The 17,127-nt window shown below is 44.1% G+C and overlaps 1 protein-coding gene and 1 pseudogene across 2 annotated transcripts; one reads left to right on the plus strand and one right to left on the minus strand.

Moving 5' to 3' along the window:
• Nucleotides 1-4,099: 4,099 nt before the first annotated feature.
• On the minus strand, nt 4,100-16,668 carry ZNF354A (zinc finger protein 354A). 2 transcript variants are annotated; one of them, XM_005862329.2, is made up of 3 exons: nt 16,513-16,668; nt 15,237-15,332; nt 4,100-6,133 (listed from the first exon to the last, which is right to left on the minus strand). In XM_005862329.2, the coding sequence occupies exons 1-3, from the start codon at nt 16,637-16,639 to the stop codon at nt 4,569-4,571; spliced, it is 1,788 nt and encodes a 595-aa protein (XP_005862391.1). In that variant the 5' UTR covers nt 16,640-16,668; the 3' UTR covers nt 4,100-4,568. The 2 variants fall into 2 exon arrangements, with proteins under 2 accessions (XP_005862391.1, XP_014391986.1); XM_014536500.1 differs by lacking the exons at nt 15,237-15,332; nt 16,513-16,668 and adding an exon at nt 8,001-8,119.
• Nucleotides 6,872-8,004, plus strand: LOC102240607 (annotated as a pseudogene).
• Nucleotides 16,669-17,127: the final 459 nt, after the last annotated feature.

Here is a 17,127-nt window from a genome sequence, read left to right on the forward strand (position 1 = left end):
TTTGTCTTCCTTTTGTTAAGTTGTATGAGTTCCTTATATATTTTGGATATTAACCCTTTATCAGATGTATCATTGCCAAATATGTTCTCCCATACAGTGGGCTCCCTTTCCATTTTGTTGACAGTTTCCTTTGCTGTGCAGAAGCTAGTTTGATGTAGTCCCATTTGTTTATTTTTTCTTGTTTCCCTTATCCTAGGAGACATATCAGCAGGTTTTACTGCCTGTGTTTTCATCTAGGATTTTTATGGTTTTAAAACTTACATTTCAGTCTTTTATCCATTTTTTTATTCTTGTCCATCATTTTTCATATTGAATGTTTTATACTTCAGAGTTTCAAACTATCTTTTACTCATGTTATCTGCTGTCAATTCTATCTTCATTTTATTGTTTTCTTCATTTCAGTCTGTTCTGTGTTTTTTTATGGTTTCTGTCTAAGTGTGAATTCTCATTGAGTTCATCTATTCTCCCCCTAAGTTATTTGACTATCCTTATAATCAGTACTTTGAACTCTCTATCTAGTAGATAGCATGCCTTAATTTTGTTTTAGTTCTTTTTCTAGACTTTTGTTCTGTTTATTCATTTCGACATTTTTGTTTCCTCATTTTGGCTGCCCCTCTGTTTGTTTCTATGTGTTATATAGATAGATCTGCTTTGTCTCCAAGTCTTGGAAGGGGGGCCTTATGTGGTAGGTGTCCTATGAGGCCCAGTGACTCCCTATGAAGCACAGTAACCTCCATCTTGGGTAAAAACTTCTGTTTAAAATTTTAACCCTGCTATTCTGGCTTCTGTAAACGCTTGCTTGCTTAAATAATAGGGAAAAATAAGACTACTCCCATTCCAGAGAGGCCATAAACTCTGCCCCAGACAGAGTTGTCAGTGCTGGCGCCAGGCCAGGTTGAGAGATGGTCTCATGGCCCTGTCCCAGCAAACAAGACTTTTTCTCAGAAGGTCCGGAAGTCTCGTTCCAAATTTGGAAAACAAAGAGCTGAAAAAAACTATAAATAGGGAAGACTTCCACCATGTTGGGGCCCAGAATTTGAGAAGATTTCCTCTGGGCCTGCTAGCACTAGTGAAATGAAAAGGACTCCAAATAAATTTGGCTTATTGATGAAGGCGTCTTCTAATTGACAATATAACACCTGATCACCTGAGCCAGGTGTTCCAGGGATGTCCTTTATGTGGGTTGTGTGTGTCCTCCTGATAATAATTGAGCCTTAATTGTTGTTGACACACCAGTGGGTGGGATTGACCCTCAGGCTGTCTGGCTTTGAAAACTGGCCGTGACTATAGCAGATGAGCTATTGTATGGGAGCTGTCTCCAGGGATTGGGATTCATTTTAGCAGGGCTCTGGTACCTGCTGAGTTTGCCCTTTGGGTGCAGTGTTTGTGGCACTAATTGGGTGGTGCTTTGATGTGGTCTGAATCTGCCCATCAGGTGTGTTGACTCTGGGGCACCTTGAGAGCAGTTATAATGCAGATCTAAGACAGTGTCTGCCTGTGCACAGCACAGGGCCACCTGGTAGGAGCTACAAATTGATCTGAGGTTTGTAGCTGCCTATGCTGTGAGCCAAGACTGGCTGCTACTAATGCCAGACTTGGGGCCACTTAGAAGTACCGAACATGCAAAGGCCAGACACTGCGTCTTTGGGATTTGTGGACCTTTGAGAGATTTAGCAAAATCCAGAGTGGCCTGAAGTCAGCAGGTTGTGAAGAACAGCCACTGGAAAAGTTTTGGGTTTATGGAAGGGTTGGTTGTAACAGTCTCATGGAATCACCACACAGGGGAGGGCAATGTTAGCCAAATTGATGGAGACCAGATATGGCACCCACCTGAGCCTGCTTGCTGTGTGTGTGAGTCTCAACAAAGGAACAGTGGCAGGTGCCAGCACTTCTGCCTGGAACAGAGCTGGCCCTTCATTCCTGGCCCGGGAGCCAAACAATTCCATTCCTCCCCATATGTCCTTGGCCCTTTTTGAACTGCTGCACCAGCACTGGAGCTTGGAGCAAGTGAGTTCATCAGGGAATAAGTCTGTGCATGGGTCCTTTAAGAGGACACCTTTAAGAGGTCTATAGCAGCCCTGTCTCACCTGAACAGAATCCCTGCCAATTTTCACAGCCACATGTTGTGGAGACTCTTCCTAACACTGGTGGTCCAGGCTGGGGAGCCTGGTGTGAGCATATGACCCCTCAATCCTCAGTGGGAACCCTGCAGCTGAGATATCCCTGTTGATTCTCAACCACCACACATAGGTGGGAACCAGTCCGTTTTGCTCTCTACTCCTCTTACCAGCCGCAATGTGTCTTCTTCCAGCTAGCCTTCAGGTAGGTGGTTCTCAAAGGTGGTTGTTCTGTAATCTAGTGGTAATTATAGTATGGTCATGGGAGAGGCAAGCACAGCACTTACCTGCTCAGCCATCTTCATCCTCTACTCATTGTTGCCAGAACACTTTCCCTTGCTGAAAATCTTTGACTTCATCAATTTCAGGATAAAATCCAAACTTCTTAGTGTGGCAAACAGACCTTTTGTTATCTAGCTTCCCCCTTCTACTCAACGTTTAACATCTGTGATTCTCTTGCTCATCAGTTCTATTCTTGAGTTTTCACAAAAGTGTCATTACATAGGCAGTCTCCTTTTATTTGAAATGCATATCTCACCTTCTAGAGGGTTCCCATCCTTTCAAATTCTGGCTCAGACATCACTGCTTCTGAAAAGCATTATTTGATATCTCCAGGTTCCCTTGGTTAGATTCAATCTCCTCTTTCTTTATCCTGCTCAAATCTCTACATTCTTACACTGCAACAAGTCACCTATTTGCCTGTTAACCATATTTACATACTGACATAATAATTTGCTTATTCAACTGCTAGCCCCTGAATTCTACCTCATTTTTCCTGATTCATGGCTTCTTGAAGGCCTGTGTCTTAAAACTCCTAGCCGTGCCGTATATAGTTCCTGCCACAAAGCTGGGATTTTTTTTTTAATTACTACGTTGTTCATAAGTACTCCTTTTGTTTTCCTAAGATTGTTTGACACTAAAGAACACCAAATAACATACTATTTATATCATGAAAAGATTGATGTACCTTTCAACATTTTGGCACAGGTGTTAAGATTCATTACCCTTCTTTGACAACTCCTCTGTTGGAATTTATATATTCATACCCCAGTGCACAAATTCATGCACAGGTGGGGTCCCGTGGCGTGGCCTGTGGAGATTGGGTTGAAACCAGCAGTCCAACACGGCCAGTTCAATGCTGCCTGCCACTCCCGCTCATCCCGGCCCTGCTGCACCTGCCATGGGCTTGTGCCCAGTCAGTCCTGATCAGGAGAGGCTCACACCGCCACAGTGGCACTTGCCAGCCATGAGCCCTGCGTCTGGTGCCCCTCCCAAGAGGGGTGTGGAGGGGGCCAGGATGTAATCGGCCCTCTGGGCGGACTCCGGATCCATCCCACTGGCGTTTGCACCAATTGTCGAGAGCCACCTGGCGGCTGCTTTTATATCGTTTCTTCCTTGCAGAGCATCTAGGGAGGGGAAGCGGCTGCAGTGCCTGAGGCTGATTTCCAGGAGGCCAGTGGCACAGGTCCATCAGTGCCTCGCCCATTCTCTGGCGATTGGACCTGCAGGACTACTGGGAGTGAGTGGCTACCGCCAGACTGAAGGGCCACCGGGATGAGTCAGTCAGCTGAGTGGCACTTCTGCCATGGGAATGCATTGACCACCAGGGGGGCAGCTCCTGTGTTGAGCGTCTGCCCCCTGGTGGTCAGTGCATGTCACAGCAACCAGTTGATGGGTCATTCGGTCACTTAGGCTTTTATATATATAGATATATCCATATATATAAATAGCTTTAAACTTTACTGATTTTTCCACTTAATACATATAAGATGAAAGCTCACAGTGTATAGCAGGTATACATTCATAATAACTACAGAGAAAAAAAATCTGAGAACAGAATTACAAATTGGATACAAAATCCTCAACTCACAGCAATTACTAGAACAAAGAAAGGCAACAGACTTTATTTCTTTTTTTAAATAATATCCATGCACAAAGTTTGACATAAGGTCAGGAAAGGTCAAACCTCAGAAACTGAGAGGTAATTTTCACTTCATTTTTATATTTTATTTGGTCCTTTTTCCCTAAAAATGTACAATTTCTTTGATCACATCTTTTATATGCTATTAAAATGTTATTTTAAAAAGTATTACCAGTTTACAATTATTGTGGGGTTTTTTGAGAAATCCAGTATACACATCCCTCCCCTGGCCCAGATGTTACTGACAATAACCTATCTAGTGTACACTGCTGTAGAAATAAAACAATTCTTCTATTTGACAAATGACCAAAGTTAATGTCTCTTGCTGTGAATTCATTTCAGGTTATTTTAAAAAGTGTCTACAGGCATGAACACTTTCCTCATTATCACAGTCAAGACATATCCTTGGAATTTAACATCTGATGACTAAATTATAGAAATGTTTTTAAGTATCCATTACATTTATTCCATCACTCTCATGTATTCTGATAAGCTTTGGTTTAAGGCTTCCATACATGCAAATCTACTTTCTAGGGGTTCTCTTCAATATGAATTTTATAATGATTAGTAAGAGATGACCTGTGGTTGAAAAGTTTCCCACATGTATTACATTCATAAGGTTTCTCTCCAGTATGAATTCTCTGATGGGCGATACGTGATGAGCTTTGTCTAAAAGTCTTCCCACATGTATTACATTTAAAGGGTTTCTCTCCTGTATGAATCCTCCGATGTTGAATAAGAGCTGAACTTTGGCCAAAAGATATCCCACATTCCTCACATCGATAAGGTTTTTCTCCAGTATGAATTCTCTGATGATTACTAAGGGATGAATTACACCTGAATGTTTTTCCACACTCATTACATTTATAGGGTCTTTCTCCAGTATGCATTCTCTGATGTTGAATGAGAGCTGAACTTTGTCTGAAGGCTTTCCCACACACTTTACATTTACATGGTTTCTCTCCAGTATGAATTCTTTCATGAATAATAAGTGTTGAGTGGGAACTTAAGGCTTTACCACATTCACTACAATTATAAAACTTCTCACCAGTATGAATTATTCGGTGTCTGTTAAGTCGTGAAATAGAAGTGAAGCCTTTTCCACATTCATTACATCTATAGGGCTTTTCTCCAGTGTGAATTCTCTCATGTTGAATAAGAGATGCACTCTGACTAAAGGCTCTCCCACATTCACTACATTTAAAAGGTTTCTCTCCTGTGTGAATTCTCTGATGATAACGAAGGGATGAGCTAGACTTAAATGTGTTACCACATTCATTACATAAATAGGACTTCTTTCTGGAATGAATTCTCTGACACCCAGGAAGGGATGTGTTGCAACTAGATGATTTCCTACCTGGGTTATATTTATAGGGGTTTTCTCTAGCATGGATTTTTTGATGTATGAAAAGGCCTGACCTTCGACTGAAAGACTTACCACATTCTTTACATCTATAGGATTTCTCCACAGTATGTGTTCTTAGATGTTTATAGAGGGATGTGCTAAGAGTAAAGGCTTTCCCACATTCTTTACATACATAGGGTTTCTCTCCAGTATGGGTTATTTGATGTTGAATAAGAGCTGAACTTTGGTTAAAGGCTTTTGAACATTCTTTACATTTAAATAATTTCTCTCCACTATGGTTTTTCTCATGTTTACGAAGGGATGAAGTGTTAATAAAGGTTTTCTCACATATACTACATTTATAGCGTTTCTCTGCTGTGTTGATTTTTGGTTGATTAATCAAATTTAAATTCTGTTTGAAGCTGTTTCCTTGTATTTCACATTTTGGTACTATTTCTTCTCTAGGAACCATCTGCTTTCTAATAAGGACTGACTTTGGGCTGAGGTTTTGGCCAAATTCAGTATTTTTATGTCTTCTTTCTACAGTAAGAATATTTTTGTGGGTAACTGAAAGTATCTGAACACCTTCCTTTTTCTTCTGTTTTTTCTCTAATCTGTCTTCATATATGCAGGTTTTTTCTGATTTGAAGACCCAGGGTCCATTCCTTTTGGATCTTTTCATTATCAACTCCTGAAATAAAGAATCTTGCGTTTGAGTTGACTTTGTGGTTTTATGATTGCTCTTCCATCCTGGAGGGGGGAAAAAACAAACTGAAGATGTTTCATGTGATACAGCTTTTGGCTACAGAGACAAAATGTATAGAATAAATAAACACTGATTATCTTTAAATAAGGTCTTGGTATCTGCCCAAAAAATAGTAGATTTAAGCAGTACGGGAAAATAATCAATGAGAGCTTAAAGTATTAGGGTAGAAAAAAATAATTTTAAAAAACACATTTAAAAGATCGTGAGTATAGAGTGACTAAGAGAACTGGTGAATGAAGAATGGAGAAAAGAAGAGTATGAATTAGGAAAGGCAATCTGGGATCAGAGTCCAAAGCCCATGATAGATTCCTAAATTATCTTCATGACATTTCTCTTCTTTATGTAATCACTCCTAACCTGGAAAGTCTTCCTCCATTTCCCTCATGCCAAATTCCTTGGTATCCTTTAGATTCAATTAAAAAATAAACTCTTTCTGAGTCTTTTATTGACTCAATTTCCATAGTCCATTCCCTTCAATATAGACCATACCACAGTGTTTTAAAAATGTTATATATATAGATGTTACTTTCCTTTTTCCCCATAAGTGTTCTTTACAATCAGATTAGCATACCCTATTAACCTCTAAGTCTTCCTGATGGCATCTGAATTATATACAATTTTTGTTGTTGATCTTTCTTAATTACGTATATACTCCAAATTTGAAAAATGTCAAATATTCTCAATTATTACATCAATTTCACACACAAACATGATTCAAATACTTGTAGAAGTTGTCTTACAGATCAGTACATTACATGGGTGATGGGAGGGTTTCAGGGCCAGTTCACATAGGAAGGCATTATTGAATTAAGTTACAGAGGAGTCACAAGTAGACCTGAAGCCAAAGTCAAAATTTAGGAAGGCAGCCTTGCTCATGCATCAAGCATGAGAGACTGCAAGCAAAGTAGAAAAGTCAAAGATCAAGAATAAGATAGACATAAATATAAAAAGGGGTGATAGGCATAAATATAAAAAGGGGTGTTTGCAGCCGCCATCCCTCTCTAATGCCTGCGCTGTCTCCAGCTCATGGAGCTCCAGCCAAAGGAGAAAGGGGGACAAGTAAAGAGGTCTCTATACCATGGCTCGTACAAAGCAGACTGCCCGCAAATCAACCAGTGGTAAAGCACCAAGGAAGCAAGTGGCTACCAAAGCAGCTCCAAAGAGTGCACCCTCTACTGGAGGGGTGAAGGAAGAAACCTCATCGTTACAGGCCTGGTACCTTGGCACTTCGTGAAATTAGCTGTTATCAGAAGTCCACTGAACTGATTCACAAACTTCCCTTCCAGCGTCTGGTGCGAGAAATTGCTCAGGACTTCAAAACAGATCTGCGTTTCCAGAGCGCAGCAACTGGTGCCTTGCAGGAGGCTAGTGAGGCCTGTCTGGTTGGCCTTTCTGAAGACACCAACCTGTGTGCTCTCCATGCCAACGTGTAACAATTATGCCAGGAGACATCCAGCCAGCACGCCACATACCTGGAGAACATGCTTAAGAATCCACTATGATGGGAAACATTTTTCATTCTTTAAAAAAAAATTCTACTCTTCCTGCTATTGGTAGTTCTGAACGTTAGATATTTTTTTTCCGATGGGATCAAAAGGTACCTAAGTATATGATTGCAAGTCGAAAATAGGGGACAGAAATCGGGTATTGGCAATTTTTCCATTTTTATTTGTGTGTGAATTTTTTAAATCTAAATGCAGGGACATACAGCGTTAATGCAAGTCAAATGTTTCAGTGAACAAGTTTCAGCAGTTCAACTTTATAACAATATAAATAAAACTGTTAAATTTTTCTGGACAATGCCAGCATTTGGATTTTTTTAAAACAAGTAAATTTCTTATTGATGGCAACTAAATGGTGTTTGTAGCATTTTTATCATACACTAGATTCCATCCATTCACTATACTTTTCTAACTTAGTTGTCCTACATGCAAATACATGTTTTTAATGTTGTCTGTCTTCTGTGCTGTTCCTATAAGTTTGCTATTAAAATACATTAAGCTAAATATATATATTATATATATATATATGCATAAGGTTAAAAAAAGGACAATATGATAAAGTGGTAAAGAACAAAACTGATTTCAATAAATATTATAATTGGGTAAGAACACAATTCACTGAATATTAAATTTTGGCAGGGGAATGGTTGTGCACATAGTTTGGCATTTTCTTCTGGGCTAGAGGTAACCATTTAAAGGGCTCCTTTGCATCTCATTTGAGATTCCTATCTCACATTCACTTTCATATGAATGTGTGTATACTCCCTCTGCTTGGTGAACATAATATATTCCACTTTCCTCCTTTCTTCTACCAGTATTCCCTTCTCAGATTCCTTCATGGATAACACTTTCTGTCCCTCCTTTGAAAACTGGTATTCCTTAGGCTTTGGGATTTTTTTTTTCACTCTACACAGCCTCCTTGACTAATTTTATATGCACCCATATCTTTACTATTTATTGTAAGGGAACCAGGAGTTTTTTACTTCCTGCCAAACACCTTCCTAGCTCCTTCTCTCCATCTAAGTCTTGATAAATTAAATGATCAAATCTCAATACAGCCGAAACCGGTTTGGCTCAGTGGATAGAGCGTCGGCCTGCGGACTGAAGGGTCCCAGGTTCGATTCCGGTCAAGGGCATGTACCTGGGTTGCGGGCACATCCCCAGTGGGGGGTGTGCGGGAGGCAGCTGATCGATGTTTCTCTCTCATCGATGTTTCTAACTCTCTATCTCTCTCCCTTCCTCTCTGTAAAAAATCAATAAAATATATATTTAAAAAAAAAAATCTCAATACATTATTTGGGCAAAAGTATGAAAGCAATCACAAAAAATGGCTCCTTTCTCCAGTGACTATATGTCATTGGTTCTAGGTTTAGTATATGTGCTGAGAAGAAGATAGTAAGATTCTGCAATTTGGATTCTAGCTTGTAATAAAGTTAGAGATCCTGCCTTAGGCCTGTACCTAAAGACTGCAGTTTTGTGACCAACTCCTTTACTAAAACCCTGAGCATTTGGCACAGGTACCTAAATGGTATTTTGTTTCTCATGCTTTACTGTAGTCTCCCATAGTCTCCTAACTAGTCTCCCTGCTTCAAGTCTTGCTCTCTTCCAATTCAGTTTTCACACTGTAGACAGAGTAATCTTTCTAAAATCTTATCTTACCATGTTACAAACTTCCTTAGATCCTCCAATTTATCTTTAATAATCTATAACAATAAAAGCATAATATGCTAATTAGACCAGATGGCGAAACAGCAGAACGACCGTCTAGACAACCTTCTGGACGAAACCGGGGCTGCGAGGGACAAGGCCCTTGCATGAATTTCGTGCATCCGCCCTCTAGTTTATATATAAAGTCCTGAGTACTTTATATATATTCCATGGTCACCAAGGTATTTCACGTTCTGACCTTTGTCCACCTGTCCTCATCTCCCTCCCCTGGCTTCTCGTCAGGTATGTTGAACTATATGCAGTTTCTGGAGCACGCCATGTTTTTTCGTATTTCTTTATCTTTGCATGTGCTGCAAACATCCTTTCCATTAACAAATGGTTATTAACTGCCTACTATGGGCCAGGTAATGTTCTGGGGAATGTGATGACTAGGAGTTCTGGAGCTTATACTTCGGTATGTGTGTGTGAGAGTGCTGGGGGAAGGGGTGGAATGAAATGACAAATAATAATAAATAAAAGCCATATGGATATGTGAAGAAAGGGCTTCCCAGGCAAAGGAAACAACAGCAAACAAAAGTGTGGTGACTTCAGAGGAACAGCCAAGAGGCTGTGTGCCTAGAATGCAGTGAGCAAGAGGGGAAAAGGTAAATAAGACAAGCGTAACAGATAGGGCAAGTCAGTCATTAAGGCCTCATATGTTACAGTAAGGTCTTTGGAATTTTATTCTCAGCATGATAGAAAGCCACAGGGAAACTGCACGCCCACTCAAGCTGGCTACTATGCAGAGAGCAGACTGGTGGGGCACAAGCAGAAGCAGAAAAGAGATAAGTCACTTAAAAGGCCACTGCAGCTATGTAGGTGAGAAAGGGGTGGACGACAGATGACTGCATCGGGATCAACTATAAAGAAATTGCTAACAGGACTGGGCTTGCTGATGTGCTGTAGGATGGGTGCTAAGAGGGAGCAAACAATCAAAATCACTCTTCCCCCGCAAGAAAGAGAGCCAGCCGAAGGCCTCCTCCCTACTCCCCAGAGTGAGGACGCTCCCTACGCACTGCCATGGAGAGAGTTTCCATATCAAGTGAAGGGGCAGAATAATGTGTGTGGTACACTATCACTGGAGTGGACAAAGGAAAGAGTATATACAGGAATATTTGTTTATATAAGCATGGAAGAGCTCTTCCAGCTGCTGCTGCTGCTTCAAGTCTGACTATAGTTCCTACACTTCACTTCCTCCCGCTCACTCACCACTCGTTGGCTCCATGCTGGCTTCTGTCCTCACCACTACCCGTGCTAAGGCAACTATGATCTCCATATGGCTAAGACAAGATGCTCTTTTCAGCAGCATCTGATAGTGAGCACTCCTTTTCCTGGAGACATTCTCTTCCTAAGCGAGTGAAGCCAGACTTTCCTCCACATCCTTCTCATTGCTCACCAGCCTCAATTTCCTTGGTGGGCTTCTCAGTCTCCTTTGTGACTTACTTTACCTCCTCTTTGACCCTTAGAGTTCCTTAGGGTTTAGTACTAGGCCCCCAAATCTTCTCACTCTGCACTCTTTCCACCGGCCAGCTCTAATTATAAACATATACCTCCTGCGTCGTGACTTCTCTACTCTCTATACCCAACTACACAACAACCTACTCCAAATAGCAACTTAAATGTCTCAAAGACACCTCAAATTCAACATGCCTAAAACCCAATTCATGATTATTCCCTCCAATCTTTATAATCCTTTGGCTCTGTAAATGACACCAGTTCTGAATTAAACCTTTAAGAGGCATCATTAATATCTCTCCCTCAGATCCCTCAGCTAATCGATTATCAAGAATTGTTTATTCTATCATCTAAAATGCCTCAAAAACATCTATTTCTCCCAAGTTCTACTGATAACAATCCCACTACGAGCCTTGACTTCAATGACAGCTGACTTTCCCGAGTTTCCTCTTATCACACCTCTCCATTTGCCTTCCCTATGGCTTCATTTCTCTCTACCTTACCATGAAATGCCAGAGTTCCTCAAATTTGACTCAGAGGCTCTTTCTTGCTCTTACTATAATGTGAACTCCATCAATTAAGTCAAATTCAGCCACTGTTTCAATTAGCCTACCTGGACCAGGATCTCCCAAATTTATATTTCACACCAAGTCTATATTCAGAGGGGTGTTTCTCCAAATCTAAGAGGCTATTTGACATCTCCACTTGGATAACAAGGTCAACCAAAGACAACTATATTTAACACATCCAAAATCAAAGTTATATCATCTCTCAACTCTGATCTTCCAGTGTCACTATCTCCGTGAATGCTGTCACTGTCCATCCCAGAACAAGCCACAAACCAAGCAAGCATCCTCGACTTCATCTCCATCATCTTCCATATCTAACCCATCTCCAAGTCCTGCTGTTTTGTCTCCCAAAAGTCTCTGAAACTGGTTTGCTCCTTCCTGTCTCCACCAAGTCATTCACACATTCAGTAACTGGAAGCCTACTCTGACCAGGCACTCTGATCAAGTACGGGGGAAATGGGAACAAATGAAGCAGACAACCCAGTATAAGGGAGTTTACAATTCAGAGGAAGAGACAGATAACAAATAAATATGCACTATTAGGCAGTGATAAGCACTCTCAGGAAAAGAATGCACAGTAAGGGGAACAAGAATGAGGAGGAAGGATCCAAGATGGCAGCAGAGTAGGTGGGAAGTTACACTAGTCTCCCAGAACTAAACTGGAATTACATCTAAAATACAGAACAAACAAGCTGAATAAGCAACGGAAGACCAGCTCAACAGGAGTCTTATAACCAAGGACTTACAGAAGAAGCCACATCAAGATTGGTAGGAAGGGCGGAGATGGGAGAGTGCTGGCCTCACACGCGTGTGCGCAGCTAAGAATCCAGAGGGATGTCTCAGCTGCAAAGGTCTCCCCTGATAGTGTGGCGTCTCAACCCACCGGGCTCGCCAAGAGAGCCAAGGAAAGGAGCCCATGTAACATCTGGCTACGAAAATCAGCAGGACTTCTGTCCACCAGGGAGACAGGAGTCTGCCAGAAACCCAGGCACCCTCTTAAAGGGCCAGCACACACAATCTTGTTTGTAGCCATTTCCCTTGGGCTCTCGCAGGGGAAGGCTCAGAGGGGACGAGAGTCGTGTGAGGAGAGATGGAGCTGTGTGGCTCCAGGAAGAGAGCTGAAGGGAGAGCCAACAGGGTCCCTGTGCCGACTCCCTCTCCCACACTGCCAACAGACGCCACCTTTCTTGGGTTGAGCACTTCCCTGCACACGGCATCAGCTGGGAGGAATGCAATAGCTCCTCCCACCTCCCTCCCTCTCATCCCACCCTCCGAAGCTCATGCCCAGTGAAGAGTCAGTTGCCCGGGCCTGGGGTGCGCATGTATGGGCAGACCAGGGAGTGTCAGAGACGGAGTTGTGAGATCCACTAGCCCCATCCTCTCAGCTCCTGGAGGTCCACCCCGCAGAGCTCAGGCTCTCAACAAGGTCTGGGCAGGATCCAGGACAGACTGATTGTGTGGCTCTAGGAAGGGGGCATATGTCCCTTGCACACCTGACAGGCACAGAGCCCTCTCTTTGGTTTGGGCCTGATGAACTCTGCTGCCCTCCCCGACGACTCCCTTACACCCAGCCCCACCCTAAAGGTCTGTGGGCACCTGGTGGGGGCTTTTGCTGAGTGGCCTCAGGCCAGCACTGGCACCAGTCTGAATCCATATCAGTGTGGTGAACACCACTCACCACTATCTGGTACGGAACTCGCACACTGCCGGAGGCACTTTCTAACACTGAGCTGAGCAGGCAGCCAGCAGGCAGAGGCAGGCGGGGGCCACTCTCAGGGTGACTTGCGGTTTGCACCTGCCCGGGAGCTCAGTGCTAGTGAAAGCTGGCCTTGGTGTGCGGCTTGGCCTTCCTGCATGCACCCAGCCCAGCGGAGGCAGCCCAACACTGTGCATCACCCTGTAGTTCCAAACAGGTTGCCCAGGGCCAGTCACAAGTAGTGTCAGACACTGACCTACACCAGAGTCCCTTTCAAGAGACCCAAAGCCAAAATGCCCACTGCCAGGCCTCAGACAACATCGAAACAGGACCCAATGGGCTCAACAAGTACACCCGAAGGGAGAGCTAGCAGGAACCAGCCCTCCCGAGGAGAATTCTGCTTCATGTGGTCAGGTCAGCTCCCACAGTGCCTTGCACACTGTGGTCAGTCACTCCTCACAGGCAGCCAGCCTGAGAGGTGACCCCATGCAGGGGACATGCCTAGAGCACCCAGCTCAGGCGATCAGGGAGACTGCGCCACCGCGTCTCCCAGGACACCTACTTGGTGATGCTGCCCTTCCAAGGCCGGGAGACATAGCACCCTCTCTCGCCTCACTCCCGTCCGCACACGCTGGCCTCCTTTCTCTGGAAGCTCACATGTGCCCTTTCCTGTGTCTGGAATACGTGTCCCCATCCTCAGATCCACCCTTCCTGGGGAAGCCTTCACCGACACCGCTCCCTCCCGGTCTACGTTCTCAACTCTGGGTCCTTCCCGAGGTCCTGGCCATTCCGCACCCCGTGTGCACTCAGCTCATGACCTCCTCTCCCTACTTGACTGCAAGCTCCACCAGTACACAATCTGCATCCTTCTGTCCCCAAGTCCCACCCAGCAGCCTCTCCCACTCCTCCCCCGATTCTTCTTCCTAACCCGCCTCATAAATGCCGAGATTTCATGGGACTCTGTCCATTGCTCTGTTCCCTCACTTGGTCAGCTCAAGGCTTCAAATGCCACCTTCGTACCAATGGCTCCTGACCTCCCTGAGTTCCAGTCCCATATGCCTTACACAACTGTCCATGGGGGAGCTCTACTAGAGCATCTCACTCACATCTCAAATGAAACCACCCCCACACAAAATCCATCCTACACCCTTACCAAGCGGCCTCTCCTCCTCCCTCCTGAACCCCACTGCACGAGCCCTCATCCAGGCCCTCATTACGTCTTGCCTACAGTATACAATGGTCTCCAGAAACCTCCCATACCCAGTTTTGCCTCACTTTAAACCCATCCCCTGCAATGCTTCCAGAGTGACTGTTTTTAATTTCAAATTACTAAGGAATTCATGGATTATTCTCCATGTGAAAAAAATCAAAAGATTACATATAAATAAAGTCCCCTTTCATCCCACCCATTCTGGACCCCATTCCAAACATACTGTTACCAGCTAAGCTGTGCCCCTAACTTCTCTGTATATTATACCTTAGACAAACACCCACATAATTTTCTTTAAACATAAATGGTGACACATGATAACAATGCCCCTGAACTGCTTTAGTCTTTACCATGCCTCGGAGGGAGTCTGTCCACATCAGGTGCTCTTTCTGGCCGTAAGCCAGAGCAGGGACAGACAGCCTCCTTCAGCGGGGCTTTTACTGAGGATATTACATCATTTCTGATTCAGACCAATGTTTCTAAAATGTCAATGGCCACAGAATTCTTCTGCCTAAAACCCTCTGCACTCACCCATCGAGCAGTTCACATCTCTAAGAACTGTACCGAAGCACTTTATAATGGGGCCCAATCAAATTTCCCAAAATCGTTTCCTTCGTCTCCTTTCCCTACGCACGTACCCTGAGCCTCAGTCAGAATGAACTACCTGCAAGTCCTTACATACACGTTAGCTGAATGGACACGAGAACACAGCCCTCCTCTGAAACCACAGGAAAGGATAAGAAGAGGTCCTGACAGATCCATTACAAAGTGATTCGCAGGGAAAGGAGGAAGGAGGAGGCTCGTGTCTGGTCCTCAGCGTCCCTTCTCCGCCACTCCTGAGGACCAAGGACCCTGGAGAGCCGTCCCGACCCTCACCTGCAAGCCCCACCCTCCACTTACTAACCAGACCCTCGCCTGGTGACCCGCGGGCACCTCAGCCCCACTCACCGAGAGGGGCGCCCCCAGGACTCTCTTCCTCCACCTTCCACGGCTCTTCTCCTTGCTGCAACAGGGAGATCACTTTTGGTTTGGAAAATAGGAGCCCTGTTCATAGACAAAAAAAAGAAAGGAAAGACTTGGGTTTGGTGTGGTTTTTTTTTGACACAAAGAGGTAGCTCAGATCCGAGTGGAAACTCAGGGGATGGTACAAAAGCTTCTGATAGTACAAAAGCTCTCTGATGTGAGAGGTGTGCTAGGAAAAAGGGACTTGTAGCACACGACTACGTAATAATTAGCTGTACGTTAGGGAAAGAGCATAAACATCAGCCTTGATTAGTAGGGTGTTATTGGTTTCCTATAGAGATGAAATATGTTAAATGTATAGACTGAATTAAATTTGTAAACAGATACGTATGTATCCAGTAGCTTGTTTAAAATGAGAAACACAATCTGACCCCCTTTAACGATGGCAGTGGTCACCAAAGTATGCAAAATCGAGCCCACTATCTAAGGATGCCCTTGGCTGACAAAATAAAAGCAGAAGGTTACAGAGACCACATGTGGCCCCAAAGCCTAAAATGTTTATTACCTGGCCCTTTACAGAAAGTTTGCTGACCCCTGGAAAAGACAAGTAGGAAAGGCCCAGAGACTGGACAAAGCCCTCTGCTGAGAGACGTGAAAACCAACCACAGAACAATCGGTGCAAGGAAATACTGCCTTAACCATGGAGAAAGTTCTAGTGTGTAATTACACAGAGGGAAGGGGATGATTATCATACCCACCCCCATTCCCATGGCCAACTCCATGCCTATAGGGGGATGTGTTTTTAAGATTTAGAGATATCCCATAAGGACAATCTCACAGCAAACGCAGAAGTTTCTTAGACAACCCACAGCACTGATCCAGGGAAGCAGGTGCTAAATCAACTCAGTTTCTGAACTGGAAGAGAATTAGGAAAGGCAAGTGGTCGGTCCATGAAGAGGGTCGAGGGACGCTCCCTGCCGAGAGGTGAGGAACCAAACACAGAACAATCACGATGGGAAAACGATGCCTCAAGTGGGAGGGAATTCCTAATGTGTGACTGCAGAGTGTGCCTTCCACAGGCAATCCAATGTCTATAAAAAGGGGAAAGGTTTTCAGTATCTATTTGTGGAGATCCGAAGTGTGCAATCCTAAGGCAAATCTCAGCTCAAGTCTCTGATGACCCGGGGCTTTTATTCAGAGAAGCAGGTGCTGCATTACCCCATTTCTATAGGGAAATGTCTCCACAGGGAAACTTCCTTACCCAGCGAGACCAGGTTACTGTAGTTTTCCAGCATCACATCCTGGTACAGGTGTCTCTGAGGAGGACGCAGCTTCCTCCACTCATCCCGCGTAAAGAGCACCGCCACGTCCTTGAACGTCACCGACATCTGTAAAGACAAGCCATCCCAGCTCACCCCGAAGACCCACGTAGAGTGAGGAAGGAGGCCGTGGGGCGGTAGATGGGCCGCCAGGAAATGCTTAGTCAGAGATTTCCACAACCCCCTCCTCAGGTTCCATTAATTTGCCAGAGTGGCTCCCAGAACTCAGAAAAGCAAGTTACTTACAAGATTACCAGCTTATTATAAAAGGACGTAACTCTGGAACAGTCCGTGAGGAGATGCACAGGGCAAGCTTTGGGGAACGGGGCGCGGAGCCTCCCCACCCTCGGCTGTGCCACTCTCCTCGACTCTCCACATGTTCATTCACCAACCAGGAAGCTCTCAGAACCCTGTCCTTTTGGATTTGTATGGAGGCTTCATTACAAAGGCATGATGGATTAAACCATCATGCACATCATTGGCCAACACATGTACACAACTGATTAACTCATTACACAGGCAGGACTGAGTCAACCTCCAGCCCAAGACAGGCAGCG

This window comes from Myotis brandtii, unplaced genomic scaffold (genome assembly GCF_000412655.1).
Source record: "Myotis brandtii unplaced genomic scaffold, ASM41265v1 scaffold1636, whole genome shotgun sequence".
Taxonomy (NCBI): domain Eukaryota; kingdom Metazoa; phylum Chordata; class Mammalia; order Chiroptera; family Vespertilionidae; genus Myotis; species Myotis brandtii.